At 50.6% G+C, this 23,775-nt stretch overlaps 1 protein-coding gene across 1 annotated transcript in view; it reads right to left on the reverse strand.

The window, feature by feature from the left end:
- PTPN5 (protein tyrosine phosphatase non-receptor type 5) overlaps positions 1-23,086 on the reverse strand; it is a 33,015-nt gene extending 9,929 nt beyond the window's left edge. The window contains exons 1-6 of the mRNA XM_068977358.1: positions 23,021-23,086; positions 22,790-22,859; positions 2,558-2,751; positions 1,899-2,006; positions 1,580-1,657; positions 858-1,099 (exon numbers count right to left, since the gene is read on the reverse strand). Coding sequence (XP_068833459.1) covers positions 858-1,099; positions 1,580-1,657; positions 1,899-2,006; positions 2,558-2,751; positions 22,790-22,859; positions 23,021-23,086 — 758 coding nt within the window. The remainder of the gene's footprint in view (positions 1-857; positions 1,100-1,579; positions 1,658-1,898; positions 2,007-2,557; positions 2,752-22,789; positions 22,860-23,020) is intronic.
- Positions 23,087-23,775: the final 689 nt, after the last annotated feature.

Below are 23,775 nucleotides of genomic sequence, written 5' to 3' on the forward strand. Positions count from 1 at the left end.
ACAGTCCTTCCCTGCACTCTCCTGTGCCCCTGCCAGAGACAGCTCCCAGAGCCAGGGAAAGCTCACCGAGAGGGCACATGCCTGGGGCAGAGAAGCAGGGCTCCACCCTCAAGTACCCCAGCCCCCAGGGCCACAGCCTCCAAGGACATCTCATCCAGGAAAGGCTCAGGAAAGACGGGATCCCAGGGGTAGCACAGCTCAGCAAGGATGAGTGGACTGAGCAGACTCTGCTGTGTTCAGAGTCTAGTGGCCCATTACCCTCATTACCTAGAAAGGGAAACTGAAAGCCACAGAGGGGATAAGAATTGCCCAAGCACGTACAGTAAGGGGGTAGCAGAGCTGAAACAAAAACCTAGGTTTTCTGACTCCTCCTCCAGTGCTCTTTCCATGACATCATGCGGACAACACAACCCTGGTGGGATCTAGCTAACCCAGCCAGGCTCTGCAGAGGGTGTTGACACCTCCCAACCTGTGCTGTGTGGAACTCTATGAGACACTATGAAAGCAGGGTTCTGTGGTCGGATAACTTTGAGGAAGGCTACACACAACCCCTTGTCAATCTACAATGACTACAAGCATGTTAAAGGCTCCCAACAAGTCCTACAGTAAAGAAACCTATCGGAGCCATAAAAGTCGTATGTGTGAGTGCGCACGTGTGCATGCCTACATGTCTGTGTGCAGTAACGTTTCTTTGTGTTCACTTTGGGGCATTCAGATCTACATGAATCAGACCTGAAGAGCACATGTCTGCATTGGTGGGGCTGTGAGCTCAGCTCTGCCCTGGGCACGGAGTCAGAGTCAGGCGTCTGCCCTTCCGACAGGGAGCTAAGAGCTCCATGCACCTCTGCCGCACCCACCTCTCCTGCAGACCCATGGCTTTGACAGTCAGGGAGGTGGGGTCAGCCTCCAGCTTGATGTCCATCACGCAGTCAAACACAGGGGTCTCGGGGACGGGGTCCAGATCCAGGAAGTCATCCTCGACTTTCTCCTCCATCCACTCCGAGTAGGTGAAGGAAGGCTGACGGCTTACCGATTGGCGCCTGTCCTCGGGGGGCAGCGGGCTGGGTGGCTCTGGGGGAGTCCTCAGGAGGAGCCACACCTAGTTGGGGACATAACTGGCATCATGGAGCATGCTGGCAGCAGCCCCCGGATGATGGCGTGCCCAGGGTCTTGAGCTCCCTGCCCCTCCATGTGTCTGGAGCAGGCTTGTTCTCCTGGGAACTGTCTGCAGAGTACCACCACTCACCTAGATGGGAGGCTACCTAGATGTCCTCCCGGCCCCCTCCTTCCCCAACCCTCAGGTTGTTATGCTTTGAAGCTTTGTTAGTGGGGTGGGGTGTTCCTACTCCGGTTTTCACACTGTCTCAGCTCCTTTCCCCAGCCAAGAACACTGCAAACCAATTTTGAGAAAGAAGGGGCCTCTCTCCACCCCAGCCTGGGCACACTGGTGGAAGAAGACAGGTGCCCCTCCTCAGCCCTACCCACAACATCTAGTCTGTAGGTCAAAGGAGACAAGGTGGGGACTGGGTCTTGGAGTCACGGGAGGGGAGCAGCGAGGTCGGGTCAGGGGGAGCCTTACCAGGGTGGTGACGAGGATCACACAGAGAGAGACCAGCAGCACACTGGGGATGTCCCAGGTCCCAGTGCCCAGCCAGGCCTGGGGAACATCAGACAAACAGCTCAGGGTGATGCGGGTAGGGGGTGGGGGCGCGTTCTCATCTATTTCAGCACGGGTAAGATTGAGGCTCTGAGAACTTTGTACCTGGTTCTGGGGAGGGGACAGGAAGAAGCCTTTCAGGGTGATCATCTGAACTCAAAGAAGCCCCAGGCAGGGGCTGGTGGGGCTGGAGGCCCCCAAGCGCTCCCTCCTACCCTGCGGCTCCCTGGAGCTTACTCACCGCGGGTCCCAGCCGCTCCAGGAACGTGAGCGCAGAGGAGACGACGTCTGTGGTGTTCTGTGTCCAGATGGGGCCAAAGCCGCTGAGCCAGAGCATCCCACAGGCGAGCTGGGGTGGCCGGGGCCAGCGCTCTGAGTTCGGAGTCTGGCCTCCTTGCCCCCATATCTCCCCGTTCCCCCACCCTCAAGAGTTCACCTGGAGCCTCAACCTACCGCCTACCCTGCCCGCGCTCCCACCAAGGTCCGGACTGTGCAACGAAGGCCAAGGGCATAGGACTTTGCCTGGAGAAAATCTGACTTAAGGGAGCCTTCGCAGAGGGGAGCCCACCACCCCACCAGGTATACACATCACAGGGAGAGTCTCCTGGAGGTGCCTGCAGAGACAGGAAGTCCTCAGAAGGACGCCCGCAGGACCACGGGGGGCTGGGGGCCGGGCCTGCATCCCTGCTTCTGAGCTCAGCGCATGAGGGGCTCAGCCCTCAAGGCTGTGGCTTGGAACTCCAGCCTTCTCTCACACCAGCCGGATGGCCGCAGGCACGAGGGACGCCGGGAAGGCCCCTCACTCCTCTGTGTCCCCAGGCGGCCATCTTGGGGAGGAAGTGGAGGCCATCCCTCAACCCGCCCTCCCTCCAGGCCCGGCGAGGCCTGTGATGTCCTTACCAGGAACTGGGAGGCAGCCAACAGGCACAGGCTGCTTCTGGCGGTGAGGGAGTGGCTCCCGGCGCCTCGAGGTGGCGGCTTCTGAGCTGGCTCCGAGGGCGGTGAAGCAGGTGGGGGCGGTGGCATCTCTCTCTGTGAGGCCGTGGGCCCCTCGGCCTGGTCCAGCGCCTCCATCCCTACCGGCTGGCGGACACCTGCGGAAGGTGACAACGTGGCCGGTGACCCGGGCCCTGTCGACCCCGCGGGCTGCTCCTTCTGGGGTTGCCGTGGCTTCCTCTCAATCCAAGATCAGTCAGCCTGGCTCCACTTCCAGCAGTCACCCTCGACTAGCAAAGCAATATTCACCTACCTTCGTCAGAAAGAGCTAAGTGTGGGTGGACAAATTATTTCTCTTTTATTTCTCCAGTAACAGAGTTAAAATGGCAGGAGGTTTTTCAGGGAGTTAACATTGTGGTGTTTACGCGGCTTCATTCTGTTCCCATTTCTTAAGGAAACAAAAACCAACCACCTCAAACTCAATTAAAAGAGAGAGAGACGGAAAAAAAGGCACAGCGTAACCAGGCCGTGACCCTGAACAGCTCACCCACGCCTGCCCTCCCGGTTTTTGTCTCATTCTCTGTATCCTGACTTGACAAGGTCACAGCCACATGCCCCTGACCCACCTTGAGACACCACACTAGGGGAATGGGGGTGGTCAGGTGGCAGTGGAGCAAAACCTTGGGGTAGCAGAGCTGATGTCAAATGTCTGGGATCCAGTTCTGGGTCTGTCCCTGGTTGTGTGACCTTGGCAGAGTCGCCCCCTCCTCTCTGGACCTCAGTTTCCACACCTCAAAAGCGGGGGCTAAGCTCCTCCCTTGGCTTTCTGTGTTTCAGGGAGCCCTGGCGTTTTTCTCGGGTGACCCAGCTATGACCAGGTGCTCTGAGTCCCCATACCCAAGCCTCAGCCATGGAAGCTGTTCGGTCACATTCCGTATAGTGGGTATCCTCTAAGATCATCTCAACACAAGGCGCCACCACTAAACAAGTCTGAACAGCACTGGGCTAGAGCTGAGGCCCCAGTGGAGTGGGGGATTCCAGCAGCGCCACCTTACTGAACTCCCCATCCAAACTGACGCCGTAGTCTATTGCCAAGAAGAGAGGGACCATGGGACTTCCCTGGCAGTGGTCCAGTGGTTAAGACTGTTTCCAATGCAGGGGGTGCGGGTTCAATCCCTGGTCAGGGAACTAAGATCCCACGTGCCATGTGGTGGTGTGGCAGAAAAAAAAGAGAGAGAGAGAGACCAGCAAAACAGATGTGTATAGCTTGACAGTGAGGGGTTGGGACAGTTCACATATTATGTATATGGGACAATAGACTCCTTTTCTGGATGGGGGACTTGGAGTATTCATAGCCAAGACACCATGTCTGCATGCTCGATTGCTTACATGACAAATACTTACTGAGCCTCTCCCACTGCCTGGATCAACAGTGTGGAGCAGAGCGCTGGGTCCTGGAGATGCCTGAACTTCTGTGCCAGTATTTCCCTCTTCCCAGGGAAAGAGCCTACCCACTGTGTTCTGAATATCCTGTCCTCTCTGCCAGGATCATCCCTCCAACATCCTGCTCCCCTCACCTGCCTCCAAAACACTTTGCCAAGTTAACTCCTACTCATCCTGTAGAACTCCATCATTTGTCTCCTAAAGCAGGTCCTCCCCGTCATACACACCTGGCAACCCACGTCTCTCCTTCATACGGCCCGCAAAATAATACACTTGGAACATAGGCCTGCTCTGAGTGCTTTGCGCATGTTAATCTATTCACTCTTCATGGTACCCTATGAAGTTGGCACTCCTGTGATCCTCATTTTACAGAAGAGGAAGATGAGGTGCAGAGAGGCTCATAAGTGGTGGGTTTGAACTAGGCCACCTGGACAGGGATTTGATTTAGGTCATACCTGAATGGTCTAGCGGGTTTCCCTACTTTCTTCAATTTAAGTCAGAATTTGGCAATAAGGAGTTCATGATCTGAGCCAGTCAGTTCCTGGTCTTGTTTTTGCTGACTGTATAATGTTTCTCCATCTTTGGCTGCAAAGAATATAATCAATTTGATTGCGGTATTGACCATCTGGTGATGTCCATGTGCAGAATTTTGTGTTGTTGGAAGAGGGTGTTTGCTATGACCAGGGCATTCTCTTGGCAAAACTCTGTTGGCCTTTGCCCTGTTTTATTTTGTACTTCAAGGGCAAATATGTCTGTTACTCCAGGTAGCTCTTGAATTCCTACTTTTGCATTCCAGTCCCCTATGATGAAAATGACATCCTTTTTGGGTATTAGTTCTAGAAGGTCTTGTAGGTCTTCACAGAAATGTTCAAACTTTGGCTTTTTCGGTGTTACTGGTTGGGGTATAGACTAGGATTACTGTGATATTGAATAGTTTGCCTTGGAAATGAACAGAGATTATCCTGTTATTTTTGAGACTGCACCCAAGTACTGCATTTCAGACTCTTTTGTTGACTATGAGGGCTACTCCATTTCTTCTAAGGGACTCTTGGCCACAGTAGTAGATATAATGGTCATCTGAATTAAATTCGCCCGTTCCAGTCCATTTTAGTTCACTGATTCCTAAAATGTTGATGTTCACTTTTGCCATCTCCTGTTTGACCACTTCTAATTTACCTTGATTCATGGACCAAACATTCCAGGTTCCTATGCAATACTATTTTTTATAGCATTACATTTTACTTCCATCACCAGGCATATCCACACTGGGCGATGTTTTTGCTTTGGTTCTGTCTCTTCATTCTTTCTGGAGTTATTTCTCCACTCTTCTCCAGTAGCATATTGGAGAAGAGCATACCAACCTGGGGAGTTCATCTTCATATATTTTTGCCTTTCCATACTGTTCATGAGGTTCTCAAGGCAAGAATACTGAAGTGGTTCACCATGCCCTTCTCCAGTGCAATAATACGTAATGGTTTTTATGTGTTCAAATTTATAATGTTAGTATAGTACCTAGTATAGAACTAAAACAAATAATAGGTTTCTAATATCTATTGATTGATTGTAGTTAAGAAGAATTAGCTATAGTATGTGAATTGTGAACTTCCAGATGTTCAATCTGGATTTAGAGAAGGCAAGGAACCAGAGATTAAATTGTCAACATCTGTTGGATGGTCAAAAAAGCAAGAGAATTCCAGAAAAACATCTACTTCTGCTTTATTGATTACACCAAAGTCTTTGACTGTGTAGATCACAACAAACTGTGGAAAATTCTCCAAGAGATGGGAATACCAGACGACCTTACCTGTCAACTAAGAAATCTGTATGCAGGTCAAGAAGCAACAGTTAGAACCAGGGAACAACAGACTGGTTCCAAATTGGGAAAGGAGTAATGTCAAATCTGTATATTGTCACCCTGCTTATTTAACTTATATGCAGAGTACATCATGTGAAATGCCAGGCTGGATGAACCACAAGCTGGAATCAAGATTGCAGGAAGAAATAAAAATAACCTCATATACCATCCTTATGAAAGAAATCAAAGCAATAAAGAGCCTCTTGATGAAAGTGAAAGAGGAGAGTGAAAAAGCTGGCTTAAAACTCAACAGTCAAAAAACTAAGATCATGGCAACTAGTCTCATCACTTCATGGCAAACAGATGGGGAAACAATGGAAACAGTGAGATAATTTATTTTTGGGGGGCTCCAAAATCACTGCAGATGGTGACAGCAGCCATGAAATTAAAAGATGCTTGCTCTTTGGAAGAAAAACTATGACCAATCTAGACAGCATATTAAAAAACAAAGATGTTACTTTGCCAACAAATGCCCATCTAGTCAAGGCTATGGTTTTTCCAGTAGTCATGTATGGATGTGAGAGCTGGACCATAAAAAAAGCTGAGTGCTGAAGAATTGATGCTTTTGAACTGTGGTGTTGGAAAAGACTCTTGAGAGTCTCTTGGACTGCAAGGAGATCCAACCAGTCCATCCTAAAGGAAATCAGCCCTGAATATTCATTGGAAGGACTGATGCTGAAGCTGAGACTCCAATACTTTGACCATCTGATGCAAAGAATTGACTCACTGGAAAAGACCCTGATATTGGGAAAGATTGAAGGTGGGAGGAGAAGGGGACGACAGAGGATGAGATGGTTGGATGGCATCACCAACTCGATGGACATGAATTTGAGAAAGCTCCGGGAGTTGGTGATGGACAGGGAGGCCTGGCGTGCTGCAGTCCATGGGGTCGCAGAGTTGGACATGACTGAGTGACTGAACTGAAACTGGACAGGCCCTTGAACTACATTACACTCCCTACAGTGTGTCCAAATTATTTGTTGAATATATCATCTTTGCCAGTTCTCTGTAAGTTCCATGACGGGAAGAGCAGTTATGGTCATCATGATTGTCCACAGCATATAGCATCAGTGCTAGCATGTAGGTCTACAATAAATATTTCTGTGGTGAGTGAATGAGGATGGACAAGTGATAGACAAGGATGATGGTACATTTGAAAAGTTGTGATGGGAACTTCCCTGGTGGTTCAATGGTTGAGAGTCTGTCTTGCAATGCAGGGGATGTGGGTTCAATGCTTGGTACAGAAACTAAGAGACCACATGCCTTGAAGCCTGCACACTGCAACTAGCAAGCCTGTACACCACAACTGGACAGCCAATGTGCAGCAACTAGAACCTGACGCAACCAAATAAATAAATGAATACATAAATAAATTTAAAGCAAAGAAAAGCTGTGATGACGACAGTCGATCCTATGGATGAAACATCAAACTTAGCACTAAGTGCTCAAGACACATCAGATAATAATGACCAAACGTAACTCCTGCCTTTAAAGGCTCAGGTCAGCTGGGTCAAACAGACCTGTGGATCCGTATTTACCATACAGCACACTAAGTGAAAAAGCTAAGTGCTGGTGGAGCCTAGGGGCCTCTGCCTTTGCCCTGGGAGGCTACTGTTACTAACCACATGAGCAGACACCTCAGATTCTGGCCAGCAAGGTGAAAAAAGGAAAGGCCGCTGTTAAGAGATGGATCACATAGAAGTCGAAAGTTTCCACAACTGATAAGCTGAAGGTCAGTTACTCAAGCTGCAAGCTTTCCACCCACACCCTCAGAAACAGTGGTTGATACGTGAGTGCAAACACGGATGGGTGGGACAGGTACAGCTCAGAGGCTACCGGGTTTGACTTGTGACACTCACACTGGACCCTGGGCAATCCGTTCTCCTTCCTGGGTCTCAGTTCCCTTAATTGTAAGAAGAGGGCGAGCTCAGAGTTTCTCAGATGTTTCTCCCATCTTCAGAGCGGAGGGGACCATGGGTCTTTGGGGGAAAACTGCAAGTCACATGACCCAGACTTTGCTGCTTTGTTTTAAAATTCATGGGCGTTCTTTATTCTATTCTGTAGCATATCTGTGCTTGTTTTGATCTTAATGTTTTTTTCCCCTCCCAAAGCTTGGAATCAAATTTATGCTTCAGGAAAATGTTCTACATTTATCCTGTGGCTTTGCCCTCAGGGGTACATGCACCCCAGTCTGAGAAGCTGGAACCTGCCTGCAATAAAACATCATCATGCTGCCGTTAAAAATGACTCCGAAGATGAATATTTAATAACAGGGGAAGAAATTCTGCTTGGCCTCAAAAACTAAGTATAAACATGCATATAAAAAGGTGGAGAATCCCCGATGAATGAAGGGAGGTTGGGGACTTCCCTGGTGGTTCAGTGGTTGAGAATCTGCCTTCCAATGCAGGGGACAAGGCTTTGATCTCTGGTTGGGGAACTAAGATCACATATGCTTTGGGGAAACTAAGCCCGTGTGCCACAACTAGAGAAATTCATGCAATGAAGACCCATTGCAGGTATAATTAAACAACAACAACAAAAAGATGACGGATTAACTCAAGTGGTGCTCAGAGAGCATGAAGCACAGTGGACGCTGGGCACATAGTAAGTGCTCAATGAACCTCATACACGGTACATGGGAAGAACAGAAGTAGGGTAGTAACAATAGTTTTTGGAGGATGGTGAGAACAGAGTGATATTTTTCACTGTTACTTACTCTAAATTTCCTATAATAATAGGCACATACATAAAGAGATAAATATATATGTATATACATATATATTTATTAATATTTGTAATGAGGAAAAGTATTTTTAAAAGGAGGGTACCGTTTTGAGTTCAGATATTACAAGGCCTGATTAGTATTCCTGGGTCCAGGGCCCTGACGCTCACCTGTCACATCTAAATGCAAGTGGGGGGACTGGAGAGATGGACAGGGAGTGCAAGGCTCTGTGAGACCCACCCAACAGGAGCGCAGCCACTCAGAACACTGGTCCCCGGACGATGCTCCATCATCACTTGTGCATATGAAAGATGGCAGGTTAATTGCCTGGCACCATATGGGGGTGGAAGGAAAAACTGTAGGTTTGAAGGGTCCTGCATGTACCTTTCAGAGACAAGGGTGGAGGCTGGTCTTTTTTTTTTTTTAACTCACAGAGTACCTGGCAGTCCTGGAGTCCAGGTGAATCCAACTGAGCGATGTACCTTTCAGGGCCGGGCTTATTTAAAACTTTTCCTGGACAGAAATCTAACATGTCTTCACTCAGGAAGATGCCTGCACACACACACAGACACACACCCCCTCAGTTCTGTATACAGTTCTGGAGGGGATCCATGGACCTCAGGTTAAGAGCCTCAGATCTCCGGGATGGGGAGCGAAGGTCTGTGATCAGGTGGCAGAAGTTGGGAGGCAGAGAACTGGGCTGATTTTAGTCTCTGCTCATTCATGTGTGAGTTCAACACACGTTGAGCACCAATTATATGCTGTGCCAAGCACTGGACTAGGTTTTGTGGATACATACAGAGCAGTGAATGGGCTTCCCTGGTGGCTCAGATGGTCAAGAATCTGCCTGCAATGCATGAGACCTGGGTTTGATCCCTGTGTTGCGAAGATCCCCTGGAGGAGGGCTTGGCCACCCACCCCAGTATTCTTGCCTGGAGAATTCCCATGGGCAGAGGTGCCTGGCGGGCTACAGTCCATGGGGCTGCAAAGAGTCGGACACAACTGAGCGACTCAGCACACCACATACAGCAGTGAGCAACACAGTGCCTGCCCACATGAACCACTGAGGTCTTGGGCCACTTTGTTCTTTGGGTTTTGCTCTTAGAGATCACATGGATCCTTCTCCTCACTCTGTCCATCCTTCACTCACTGTCCTGCTCTGCAATGAGAGTGCCAGCTCTCTGGGCAGGCCCCATGCAGCTTCCGGAGTGCCTGTGTGCACGCAGCTCCTTTTGCTTCTCTTGGCAGCCGCCCCCTACCCCGGGGTGGGGGGTAGGCATTAGCATCATCAACCCCGTTCTGCCGGTGAGAGGCGGGTGCTTGTGTCAAGGACTGGCTTTTCAGTAGTTCACAGCGAGGTAGCTCCTCTGTCATGCACGGAGCCCTGACTCAGAGGCAGCTTGCTGACAGCGACGGAACACCCGGCTCCTCACCGGCTTGCCTCCTGCATCGGGTGAAGGGGATTTTTCAGGCATGGAAATCAGGCTGAGTGAGCTGAAGTGGCTTGCCCAAGTACAGGCAGACCCAAGAGGCAAACCCTGGCCTTCCTGATATCCAGTGATCTTTCTGCTTTCCCAAACTGCTTCTCAGGAAAGGGCCACTACGGCAAAGGCAGGGAGACGGTGAGAACCCGGGAGGCAAGGAAGGAGTCCCTGTGTCTGGGGGACCCTTGAACTCTAACCAGCAGCATGGGGGTGGTGGTGCAGCTTTTGTGCCTGATCCTGGCTGATGGCTCCCCAAAGCCTGCATCATATGAAAGGGAGGTACACGGGAAGGCAGGGGCTCTGTACCCTGGGCCAAAGCTCTAGGGGCTCTGGGTAGAGCATGCAGGCAAAAGGCCTTGAGAGTTTAGTTGGCAAATGGAAACACTGTGACCCCTCTCCTGTCACCTGGCACCCAGGTCCCACTACCAAACTCTGCAGCCAGGGTGTGCCCTGGCGCTGGTAACACCCGAGCCCAAGAACCCATGGCTGCTCCTGCTGGTGACTCATCCTTGGAGCTGCCAGCTGCCATCCACCAGGACTGGAGCTGGAGGCTGGCTCAGCCTGTTCCTGTTGACATGAGGAGGGAGCTCCTGGCCCATTCAGCTTTTCTTCCCTTCCCAAATGTGGCCAGGAGGGACCTCCCCACCATGCCGACACAGTCACAGGGCTGCTGACCAGCAGAACACCACGCTTAGCCCTGCCAGGGCTTCTAGAACCACTGACGGGCAGACTCTGACTGGCCCTGAGGGGCATCTGGTCTAGTCCGCTGCTTTCTCAAACAGGGAAACTGAGGCCAAGGGGGAAAGAGGCTTGCCGTAGGTCAGCAGCCAGCCGCAGGCAGAGCCAGGACCACTGAGGGCTAACGCCTACCGAGTGCTCACCACGTGTGGGCACTGCTCTAAGTGCTTCATATATATTAACTCATTTAATTTTCAACAGTCCTAGGAGGTACTGCTCTCACTCCCATTTTACAGATGAGGAAACTGAGGCACATGGGCGCTAAGTCACTTGGCTGAGGTCAGCTAATAATGGGCAGAAGTTAAGACCAGAAACCAGGCAGCTTGCAGCCAGAGCCCATACCACCAACCAACCCATCAGATGAGACTAGCTCTGGTGATCTGCTCTCCTTACCTGGGCATTCTTAAGAATGCATGCCTGACCCGCCATGCGTTCCCAAGTATGGCCTCGTCCCCATGGGAAATGGTGCTTGGCGCCACAGCCCATCACTGTGTCTGAAACCCCACCCATAGACATGGACACTAGTTTATAGGATTGCTGCTCCTACCTCACTGTGGGGAGGAAGGGAGTAGAGGCTAGAGGGGCAGGAGGCTGAGTGCTGTTTGCAGACCCCCGAGGAGGCTGTGCTAGGGGAAGGGGGCCTGTCAAGAGATGAGAATAGGACCAACGTGTGGCTGCTCTTGGGAAGTAGATTTCCAAGTATCTCAGAGACACTATGGGTTCAGTTCCAGGCCACTGCAATAAAGCAAACAGCGCAATAAAGCAAGTCACACTAATTATTTGGTTTCCCAATGCATACAAAATTACATTTATACTCTGACTCATTGGAAAAGACTTTGATGCTGGGAGGGACAACAGAGGATGAGATGGCTGGATGGCATCACTGACTCGATGGATGTGAATCTGAGTGAACTCCGGGAGTTGGTGATGGACAGGGAGGCCTGGAGTGCTGTGATTCATGGGGTCGCAAAGAGTTGGACACGATTGAGCAACTGAACTGAACTGAAAGTCTATTAAGTGTGCAGTAGCATTATATCTTAAAAAAAAACTATGTACAACTTAAAAAAAAATGCTGCTGTAGAAATGGCACTGACAGACTTGCTTAATGCAGGGTTACCACAAAACTTCAATTCGTGAAAAACGCAGTTGTCTCTGAAGCTGGATAAAGCGAAGTGCAGTCAAGGGCAGTACGCCTGTAACAAGAACCAGCTCTCGGACCTGGCCCCGCCCAGTCAGGACTGCAGCCCCTGAAGTCTCTAGAAGAGGCTTGTTTCTGGACAGGAAGCTCGTTCTGTGGGGACTTCCAACAAAAGCTCTGGAATCACCCAGACTTAGGTTTGAAGCCCGATGGTGCCACTGACGACCTGTGTGGCCCTGGGAAAGCAACTCAATCTCACCTCTGGACAACAGATTTACTAAGTCCTACTAGCTGGGGTCTGAGGATGCCATCAGGTAAAAAAAAAAAAATGCTCAGTGCTTCGCCTGGTCCCTGGCACATAGTGAACACTCAGTAAACAGCAGCAGAATTTAGACAGGAAGGGGAAGACAGGAGGGAAGCACGAGGGGCAGGCAGCAGGAGTTTCCTTTCATCTGCCAGGTGAGCCCCTCAGGAGGACAGTGGGGGCCCCACATCTTACGTGGGCATGGGTTTTGAGGCTGCTGGCGGGCACCTGGGGTTGGTGGATAGAGTGGACATAGGCTGGGGGTGGCGGAAGTGGGGAAGCTTTGTCTCTGTCAGTTAATTAAATCTGAAATGCTAACAAGCTTCCAAAACAAAAGCCAACTCAAGTACTCTTTGGATGGCATATAATAAAATGGTTCTATCTGAAATTGCAAACAGCTTTGTTGCTGCAAACAAAGGCTTGGTTCTTTGTGCCTCTCTGGAGCAGAGCCCCAGAAGTACAAGCGTGAAAAGGGTCAATGAAACTCTGAGGGGGCAGTGCCTTCCTCCCTCGAGCCCATGGTGAGAACTAAAAGAACAGAAGGAGAGGCCGTGGGAGGTGGGACCAGAGGTTCCAAGTGCCTGAGACTAAAGCACCAACATGGAGTGAGGCGGGGACAGACTTGGGAGAGCCTCTTGCTCCACGCTCCCACTTCACAGATGAAGAAACTGAGGTCTACAGAGGAAAAGGCAGAACCAGGATTGGCGTGCATGTCTTTAACCCTCTGTTTTGGTTCTCACTCACTGAGCCAGCAAGGGATGTTTCGCAGGGCCGTCTGTGGGTGTCTGATAGTCTGGGGCCTCCCTCCCTGGAAGCAGGAGGGTGGATCCTGGTAAGTGCCCTCAGAGGTCTTAGAAAGTCCAGGGGGTAGGGGGTGAGCAAGGTCGACCCAAGATCCTGCCTCTCCCGTCCAGGGACAGATATGCTGACAAACCCCAGCCCAGCAGAGGCTGCTGCCTTCAGATAGCCCTCAGCAACCAGGGAGACTCACAACACTGCCCAAGTGGCGGGGGCGCCTGGGTAGCAGTTCTGGCTCTGTTAACTAGTCACAGTGGGCTCTGTGACCCTGGGCATCTCATGGCCTCTGTGGGCCTCAGAGGCTACTGTAAATTCAGAGTGTGCCTAGAGGTCTCTAAGGGTCCTTCTAGCACTAAAGATCCACTGCTTCCTTAAAAAAAAAAACAAAAAACAAAACGGCAAACAAATCTGAGCCTTTGCTGTAGTTTTTTCAATGGCTTCCCCTTGTTCTTGGGATAAGGACCCAGATCCCCGCCATGGCCATCAATAATGGCCCAGCTTGCTCCTGTGTGTCTCCCCATCTCCACCCACACCACTTCTTCCTGGTTTTCTGTGTTCCAGTTTCTTTCCGATTTTCTGCTGGAACCAATCTGGGAGGTAGAAAACTCTGGAAATGAGTGCGTCCGTTCAAAAAAAAAAAAAGCCTTACACAGTCCCAGGAAACACACGAGCCAAAGTTCCGTCCTGTGCTACCTGTGGTGGGGTGGGAGGAGGGGGGCATCTACATGCCCATCACTTGGGGGAGCTGGTAGGCCATGTGCAGGTCCAGAGACACACGGGGGAATACACTGCAAGCCTCGGGAGCAAAGGGTCAGAGGACAGATGGCACGGTGGAAGGATCTCAGAAACAGGGCTGCTGACGAGAAGAATGAGATTGAATGCAGCAGACACAAATTTAAAATAGACACACAGGCACAAAACATTGCCCCCTGTTCTATAAGAGCACATAGAAACAAACGAACAAAATGCACATGATACATTGGAGCACGTTAACTATGAGGAGAAGGGACAGGGTGGTGGGAGGCAAAAGAGAAACACGTGAGTGAAACCAGAGGGGCCTTGTGAGGATCTCTGAAGATAACCAGGCCGCACACAGGGGAGTGTGCCTGACAGTACCTAAAGCTATCATCACCCTTTCCTCTCCCAGGTCTAGACAAAACCAGCTGAGCTGGAAGTGGGGCCAAGGGCCAGTGTGGAAAGAATGAACGAAAGCAGAGGACGCTTCAAGCTGGCCGCGTCCTGGAACTGGGAGAGTTGCAGAGAGAGGACTCCGCCACGAGGCATAGACTTAGTCAAACAGAGCTGACTGCCTAGGACCCCCGAGTTTCTCTTTGTCTGAACTGGTTCACCAACATGCTGTAAGTAATTTCATTGGCTTTCTGGAGGGAGATTCTGTCTCCATAGATGCCCCTGCAGGATTAACCAACTCCTGTTAAGATCCTTGGGGTTGGGGCTTCCCTGGAGGTCCAGTGGTAAGGAATCAGCCTGCCAATGCAAGAGACATGGGTTTGATCCCTGGTTCAGGAAGATCCCATGTGCCACAGAGCAACTAAGCCTGTGCGCCACAACTACTGAGCCTGCGCTCTAGAGCCCGGGAGCTGCACCTACTGAGCCCACGTGCCACAGCTGCTGAAGCCCGAGGGCCCTAGAGCCCCTGGACCACAACAGGAGAAGCTACTGCAATGAAGCCACAGCCAGAGAGTAGCTGCCACTTGCTGCAACCAGAGAAAAGACCACACAGCAACGAAGACCCAGCACAGCTAAAAAAGAAGAAAATCCCTGGGGTTGGGTCAGCCCAGACTGCCAGGCTGAGCAGGGGCCCGCACTCCCTCCCTCTGGCCATCCCACTCCCCAGGAGACGAGAGGTCCTCTGGGCCCAGGATATGTGTACATGCCCCTCTTTTCAGGCCATGCTCTGGCGGTGAGGACTCCAGGACCCTCTGTCCAAATGGCCTGAAGCCTTCAGGAAGGCAGGAACACCCTTCTGAGGGGAGACACGGCCTTCCACAAGGGTATCTTTAGGTCTGAAGGGTGACCGAGGGTCAGCTGGCAGGGTGGAGTGTGGCCCATGCTTGCACGCACAGACTGACGTGCCCCTATGCATGCACACAAGAGCCCTCACCGTGCAGGACTGGGCAGGGGGTGGCGCCCCACCTGCAGTCTGACCTTGGTCCCTGCCAACGTCAGGAACAGGCCTGCCCATGCAGCTGCCTGCTGGAGGTGCTGTGAACAACACACGGTGACATCATGCCATCATCAGCACCTACTGTTGTCTTTTTAAAAAAATAATTTTATCTTTGTTTATTTTTCGCTGCGCTGGGTTTCTGTTGCCGCGTGGGCTTTTCTCTAGCTGTGTTAGGAAGGGACCTACCCTCCAGTGGCGGTGTGTGGGCTTCTTACTGCAGCGGCTTCTCTTGTTGTGGAGCACGGGCCCCAGGGTGCTTGGACTCAGTAGCTGCAGCTCCCCAGGTCTAGAGTGCAGGCTTAATGGTTGTTGAGTATGGGCTTAGCTGCTCTGTGGCATGAGCGCTCCTCTGGGATCAGGGATCGAACCTGTGTCTCCTGCATCGGCAGGCAGATCCTTTACCACTGAGGCACCAGGGAAGCAAAGGAAGCCCCTGCTGTCATCCTATTCACCTCCTTCCTCTGCCCCACACCCCTGAGGAAGCTGCTGGTCCCAGGCCAGGCCTGCACTCGTGCTGTTCGGCAGGAGCCGAGGCCCCAGCATCAGCAGGCTTGCCTTGTTCTTCTCAAATGTGAACACCTACACACAGAAGGGGGGTTGGGGAGTGTGAGTTTGCATGTATAAATGTGTTTGGGTGACTGTGAGCAAGTAAATGAGCAAGGAAGTGAGCAGGCAAAGGGGACGTACAAGAGGAGGGTGAGCATGTGGAAAAGAGTGTGTGCACGCTGGGAAAAAACCTATGTGCGCATGTGCACAAAGGGGAGTGTGTGCACGCCCTTGTCCACCAGAGCACGTAGGAACTGCATGCAGTGAGGGCTGGGGACAGGGTGGAGAAGCAGCGGGAAGGAACAAGCCTGCTTATCTGCACGGGCAGGAGAAGGGGGCGTGGCTTCAGGAAAGAAAGAGCCCTAAAGAGGAAACAGTGAAAAGCAAGTGTGTCCGCCTCTAAGCTCATCTCTAGTGGAAAGCGCTGGATGACAGGGCGGTGGAGCTGAGAGGTCCTGGGTGTGCAAGAGGAAGAAAACTCGCAGGTGTGGGGGCTGCGTGTGCCCAGGGGACTGAGTGTGGGTATGACGTGCACGTGAATACATGAGCATGAGGCTGTGACAAGTGAGCAAACACGAGCACGTGTGCGCCTGCGTGGAACGCCTCCGGGCATGCGAGCGAGTGTGCCTGTCCTAGGGGCAGCTGTGGGCTGCCTGCAGGTGTTGGCGATGCCTGATGATGTTTTCACCCAGAAATCTCAGTCTGGGAGGACTGGATGACCTGCTTGGCGCCAGCTCAGGATGACCGCGGCCCCAGGAATGTTGGCCGTGTTGCCCCTGCCTGGCAGTGCGTGTAGGAATGAGTGAGTCACCCAGGCATGGCTGGTCCTCACTCTGCCTTGCCTCTTAGTCTTGCCCAGTGGGGAAGACAGCTGGGAGGGGGAGAGATTACTCAAGGGCTGTATTTTTACACCATCGTTATGCAACTGCTTGCCATGCCCGTGGGCTCATTCTAAAGGCCCAACGTCCCAAGTCTCTGGGCCTGTATATCTCCATCTCCTTTTAGGTCCAAGTGGAGGCTTAGGTCAGTGGTTCTGGCTGATGAAAACTGTGGAAGTCTACTCCTTATCAGGTTTCAGGGCTACCCTATTCATAATGCCAAGCCCCATCCCACCCCACCTCCCGAGTCCCAGTCCTTTCCAACCCCTCCTTTCTCGGCTTTAAATTCTCCATAGCACTATCACCATCTGCCCTGCTATATATTCCCCTTATTTATTGTCTATCTTTTCCTTAATAGCAATGCCTATGTATTTTTTTTTTTTAACATTTATTTGGTTGTGCCAGGTCTTAGCTGCAACACAAAGGGTCTTCAGTTCTTACTGCAGCACGTGCAATCTTTTTTAGTTTCGGCATGTGGGACATAGTTCCCTGACCGGGGATCGAACCTGGACCCCTGCATTGAGAGCCTGGACTCTTAGCCACTGGATCACCAGGGAAGTCCCACAAATGTTTATGCAATACTCGCTACATTCCAGGCACTGCTTCGAGCTCCATTCATTCATTTCATCCTCCAACAGTTCCACGTGGGAGTGAATGTTATTCTTGCTGTTTTTGTGAACGGAAGGTACTAAGAGGCTAAGGAGCCTGCCCATAATCACCCCAGTGGCGGAGCCACGTTTGGGTTCAGAATGCCTGGTCTTAGCTAGTTCACGATCCTGTCCTGCGAGGGGGGGAGTTTTCTCAGGTCAGCTCACTGTTGAATCTCTAGGACTTACAGAGTGCCTGGCACACGGAGGTGGTCAGTGAACGGTGAGTAAACAGATGAAGACATGTGCGAATAAATGCTGCCACGGAGGACGGAAGAGAGAGGCAGTTGCCTTCGAAGAGCTCATGGCCCCATGGAGGAAACAGACAAAAAGTTATTTCAGTATCAACCAAGATGTCTAGAGGGGCCCATAACTTGCCTGGGCCCTGGCAGGCAGGCTTCCCAGAGGAAGAGCACAGATGGAGACAGGCATAGTGACGTCACCCAGCTTCTCCTAACGCCTCCCTGGAGACACATGCACCTTAGTTATTTCTGCCTCCGTCCACAAGGTACCAGGAGAAGATGATGGGGCAGTGGCTCCTGGGCTCCGGGAAGAAACTGCCTGGAATGAAGCCTCCCTCTACCACACATGAGCTAGACAAACCTGGACAGACTCTCTAACTTCTCTGGACCCTGATCCTTTCTTTTATGAGAAAAGTGAAATCGTTAGTAGCTCAGTTGTGTCTGACTCTTTGCGACCCCATGGACTGTAGCCCACCAAGCTTCTCTGTCCATGAAATTGTCCAGCCAAGGATAATGGAGTGGGTAGCCATTCCCTTTCCCAGGGGATCTTTTGGACCCAGGGATCGAACCCAGGTATCCTGCATTGCAGGTGGATTCTTTATCATCTTAGCCACCAGGAAAGTCCCTTTCTTCTATGAGATGGGGGATAGCAAATAACATCTGATTTCTTAGGGCAATCATTGTAGTTCCTAGGGAAATAATACCTAATTTCCCAGGGCAATCATTGTTTCCTAGGGAAACAATGGAAACAGTAACAGACTTTATTTTCTTGGGCTCCAAAATCACTGCAGATAGTGACTGCAGCCATGAAATTAAAAAATGCTTGCTCTTTGGAAGAAAAGCTATGACCAACCTAGAAAGCATATTAAAAAGCAGAGACATTACCTTGCCTACAGGGTCTGTCTAGTCAAAGCTATGGTTTTTCCAGTGGTCATGTATGGATGTGAGAGTTGGACTGTAAAGAAAGCTGAGTGCCGAAGAACTGATGCTTTTGAACTGTGGTGTGGAAGACTCTCGAGAGTCCCTTGGACTGCAAGGAGATCCAACCAGTCAGTCCTCAAGGAGATCAGTCATTGGAAGGACTGATGCTGAAGCTCCAACACTTGGGCCACCTGATGTGAAGAACTGACTCATTTGAAAAGACCCTGATGCTGGGAGAGATTGAGGGCAGGAGGAGCAGGGGACGACAGAGGATGAAATGGCTGGACGGCATCACTGACTTGATGGACATGAATTTGAGCAAGCTTCGGGAGTTGATGATGGACAAGGAAGCCTGGCATGCTGCAGTCCATGGGGTCACAGAGAGTCGAACATGACTGAGCCACTTAACTGAACTGAACTTCCTAGGGCAGCATAGAGGATTGAGTAAGGTATGTTACGATATTATGATTCATAAGAAATTTATAATTGGTCATTCAGATGACCAAAAAATATATATTTCTCAAATATACTTGGGCTTTATCCACAGTTTCTAACTCATATCTTCCAAAACCTTTGGTGCTTCTTGAGCTAGAAGAGCAATGGGATAATATTTGGTCGCATCTCTAGTTCCTGAAAATGCTTCAGGGAAGGTGCCTTGTGTATCCCACCCAAGGGTGGGGGCTGGTAGCCAGGAGAACCATGTGATTAGAGCACGGGAACTTTCCAGTCCCAGGCCCGACCTCGAGAGACAGAGGCCGGGGATGGAGTCAGTCACCAATGGCCAATGATTTAATCAATCGTGTTTATGTAACACAGCCTCGGGAAACATCCAGAAGGACAGGAGCCGGAGAGCTTCCGGGCCAGTGACTACATGGATGTGGGGAGAGTGGTGCTGGGAGAGGATGGGGCCTCTGAGCAGGGAAACCGACACCCTTCCCGACGCATCGTCTTCGGTCTGGGCGGTCATCTTCTGCATCCTTTAATATCCTCTTATAATAAACTGGGGATCTGAAAATGTTTCTGAGTGCTGAGAGCCATTCTAGCAGACCCGAGGGCAGTGTGCTGTGGGAACCTCTGATATATAGCCAATCATAGGTCAGAAGTACAGGTGACCTTCAGGACTTGTGACTGCATCCTGAGTTGGAGGGGGTTGTTGGAACCTCCAATTGGTAGTGGGTCATCAAAAAGCACAGGTGACAACCTGGGCTTGTGACTGGCATCTGAAGTGGAGGGTGGACTTGTGGGTTCGAGCCCTTTACCTGTGGAATCTGATACTCTCTCCCAGTAGACGGTGTTAGGAATGAGCTGACTACTCACATACCCTGCTGGTGTCCCTGCCCCTTGGCATACAGGTAAAAGCATTTAGTACAGTGCCTGGCACCAGGAGGGCAATGTGCTGGCCCTGTGGAGGTGATCACTACTCCCCTTCCGTTCTCTGCTGGTTGTTGGCTTTTGGGGAGGCCTGGGAAAGAGGGTTGGAACACATCACGCCTATTACTGCAGCCTCTCTGCAGTGGCTTCATGCTATTTTCCAGAAGCAGCTCAAAGCAGGGCAACGACTATGTTTGTTATTCCTAGCACAGTCCACTATATTCCTAGCATCCCATCTGACACACAGTAGGTGCTCAACAAGCATTTGTGGAATGACTGCTCATGTGATTACATTTATTTCATTCTGGTGAGGATTAATGTACATAGTGTTGTCTCCATTCACAAACAAAGGACTAGAGGACGGTTAAGTGACTTGTCCATAAACACACAGCTTGTATACACAACAGCCGGATTCTAAGGCCAGAGCCGGTGTTCTTTCCTCCACACTATGCTACTCTGGATTCCTATACACTATGTCCTATTTTCTGTAGATTTTTTTCTAGCCAGTGGGGCCATCCCTGTTTGTAGAATCATCTCTGAATTCTATGACTCATATCTGAATCACAGAACTGTTTAATAGTTGAAAGGACTGTGATGTCATCTCGACCTCCCACCCTTTGCGGAAATTTCCAGTGTCTATCCAGATAATACTTGAATGCCCCGAGTGACGGAACACTCATTTTGTCTTGAATTATCAAGTTCCGGGACCAGATTTCTTTTACAGTCAAAAAGAAAGTTCTGTATCCTGTGGGCCAACAAGGTCTCTTTTTAAAATTTCTATGTATTGGATTTACAACCTCTTTCTGAGACAGACAGAATGGATATGCTGTCCCCTTCACAAGACAGCCTTTCAGATGTTTGTAGACAGCTCCCATAGCCCTTTGGAGAATTCTTCCCCTCAAGATAGCTGTTTTGGGTTCCCACAAGGACTCTGGTGCAATGGCATCCATCCTAGCCTATCTTAACAGGCCATCCAAAGTGTTTTGAGCAATGGCACCCCCTACTGGACAAGGTATGAATTACGTCAAAGGGCCAAATGCTTATTAGGCGCCTGGAGGAGCTTCATCAGTTACTGGGGCCCTGGCTCCTGGTGTGAATAAAACAACTGCATAAACAGTCATCACTATTCTGTCAGCACTGAAACATGTATATTATCATACATGAAACAGATCACAAGTCCAGGTTCGATGCATGAGACAGGGCTGGTGCACTGGGATGACCCAGAGGGATGGGATGGGAGGGAGGTGGGAGTGGGGTTCAGGATGGGGAACACAGGTAAACCCATGGCTGATTCATATCAATGTATGGCAAAAACCACTACAATACTGTAAAGTAATTAGCCTCCAACTAAAAAAACAAACAAACCAGTCATCGCTTTAGAGTCACACCTAGTTATTTTCTGTGTCTTTGTTAAAGAGGATCGCTGAAGACTCAATACTCTATTTCCTTGCCAATCATGAGGTTTCTGACAAGCTACAGGTCTGAGCTGAGTGCTGAAGAACTGATGCTTCTGAACTGTGGTGTTGGAGAAAACTCTTGAGAGTCCCTTGGACTGCAAGGAGATCCAACCAGTCCATCCTAAAGGAGATCAGTCCTGGGTGTTCATTGGAAGGACTGATGCTGAAGCTGAAACTCCACTACTTTGGCCACCTGATACAAAGAACCGACTCACTGGAAAAGACCCTGATGCTGGGAAAGATTGAAGGCGGGAGGAGAAGTGGATGACAGGGGATGAGATGGCTGGATGACTTGATGCACATGAGTTTGAGTAAACTCCGGGAGTTGGTGATGGACAGGGAGGCCTGGTGTGCTGCAGTCCATGGGGTCGAAGAGTTGGACACGACTGAGCTGAACTGAACAGGTCTGAGACTTCAAAATTAGAATTCATTGATTTTCCCTTAACAAAGAGGTCTGGCAAGGGAGGGGCTTCCCTGGTGACTCAGGTGGTAAGTAATTCACCTGCAATGCAGGAAACCTGGGATGGATCTGTGGTCAGGAAGGTCTGCTGAAGGAGGAAATGGCAATCCACTCCAGTACTCTTGCCTGGAAAAATCCTATGGGCAGAGGAGCCTGGTGGGCTAGCCCATGGGGTTGCAAAGAGTCGAACATGACTGAGTAATTAACACTAACACTTTTGGAAAAGGAGCTATGAAAATGTATGCAGTGTGATAGGATTAGGGTGATTTTTCTTTTCTTTTTTTAACTTGTCTTTATTTTCTAGTATTTCTACAATGGATATTTGTTATTAGGACGGAAAAATCAATAAAAACTTTCATAAAAGGTAAAAGCACACAAAAAACTCCCCCCACCTTCCTTCCTTCCTTCCTTCCAAGGCGGTTTATCATGACTTGGGTATCTGGTCTCTAACTGGGATGGGCTGCCACCTCGTGGGCCGGAGTGCCTTGGTAATATCTCTGCGGTGACAGTAATGGTCTCGGTTCACACTCCGCGCAAGAGCAGTCAATGGGACTCAGGCAGCATAACTGGACATTCACAGCCAGGCTTCCCCCCAGCCCTGTCAGGAGTTTCTCCACATCGTCCCCCCTACCCTTGATTCATGCCGCGGTGAGGCTGTGTTTCCTCATCTTACCTTTCGAAGTCTGCCCAGTACACCACTGGCCAGCGGTCCTGTCCCAGTCAAGTCGGGACTCCCTAGCTCTCCCCCCGTCTCTCCACCCTCCCCACACACCTTCAGCTGCCTGCTCGTCCCTCCAGCTGAGCCTAGAGCAGCTCGAAACTGTATCAGAGAGACATTAGGGATGCGCAAAACAAATCTTCACTGAAATGAAGACCTACGGACCAGCCGGGTCACTCTTCTCGAGCTGATTCACAGCCACCCAGGTTCTCCTCCAGCCCCAGGGTCCTTGGGGGCTCTCTGCCTCCATTCAGAGCTCTGGGAGCACCTGGGTGCTGGGAAGACTCACCGGGCAGCCTCTCGCTGCAGCACATGTCCAGGGCCCCTCCCTCGGAGTCATCAGCAGTGAGGTTCTCTCTCTCTCACTCCTGCAGCAGGATGAAAAATGGGAGGTGAGGCTGTTGATGAGTGGGGATCAAGACAAAACCCTGAGCAAAGAGAAAAAGCCTTCCTTTCTTGAACCAGGTCCTTTGGAATAACCCTGTCCCATTAGGGGGATCCGAGGAAAAGACCAACCTACGGAGGGGTCAAGCTGGAGAGGCAGGGGCAGAGTTTTGCAGGTGTCTTCCACGTGGAATAACACCATATCTCCACCACAGAAGGAGGGCTTACTTCATGCAAAGCACTTGACAAACTTTGTCACACTGAGTCTTCATCAGGACCCCATGAATTAGGGATCATTCCACTTGGCTCAGAGAAATTAAGTAACCTGCCTCAGGTCACACAGCACCTTTGGGTAGAGCGGGGTATGAAATTACAGTCTAGGACTCCAGGCTCACATTTGCACTGCTGTGCCATTCTGCCTCCGAGTTTCTGTGGGTTTGAACCATGGGTGGTCAAGAGGGATCTGGGTGATGTCCAGTCGGTGTCTGGCACCCCCCCAAGTCCTGCACATTTCCTGTGGCTCAGGCAGTACAAAGTGGTATGCAAAACTCTTCTCTAGAAACAGCTAGAAAAAGAAGCTCTTGATGTATTTGCATATTCTAAATGTTCTATTTCCTTCTGAAATCAGAAAACCTTCTTTATCAGGGTTCCTTTCAGGACTAGGCTGGGGTCTAGAGTTTCTCCTTTACCCAATAAGCTGGAAAAAGTTTGCTGGAGATTAGCCAGACCCCAGGGAGTTTCTGTGGACTTCCCTGGTGACTCAGACGGTAAAGAAGATGTCATCTGGGTATCTTCTGGGTTAGGAAGATGCCCCAGAGAAGGGAATGGCGACCCACTCTAGTATTCTTGCCTGGAGAATCCCATGGACAGAGTTACCTGGCAGGCTACAGT

The sequence above is a fragment of the Capricornis sumatraensis genome, chromosome 8 (genome assembly GCF_032405125.1).
Source record: "Capricornis sumatraensis isolate serow.1 chromosome 8, serow.2, whole genome shotgun sequence".
NCBI classification, from domain to species: Eukaryota; Metazoa; Chordata; class Mammalia; order Artiodactyla; family Bovidae; genus Capricornis; species Capricornis sumatraensis.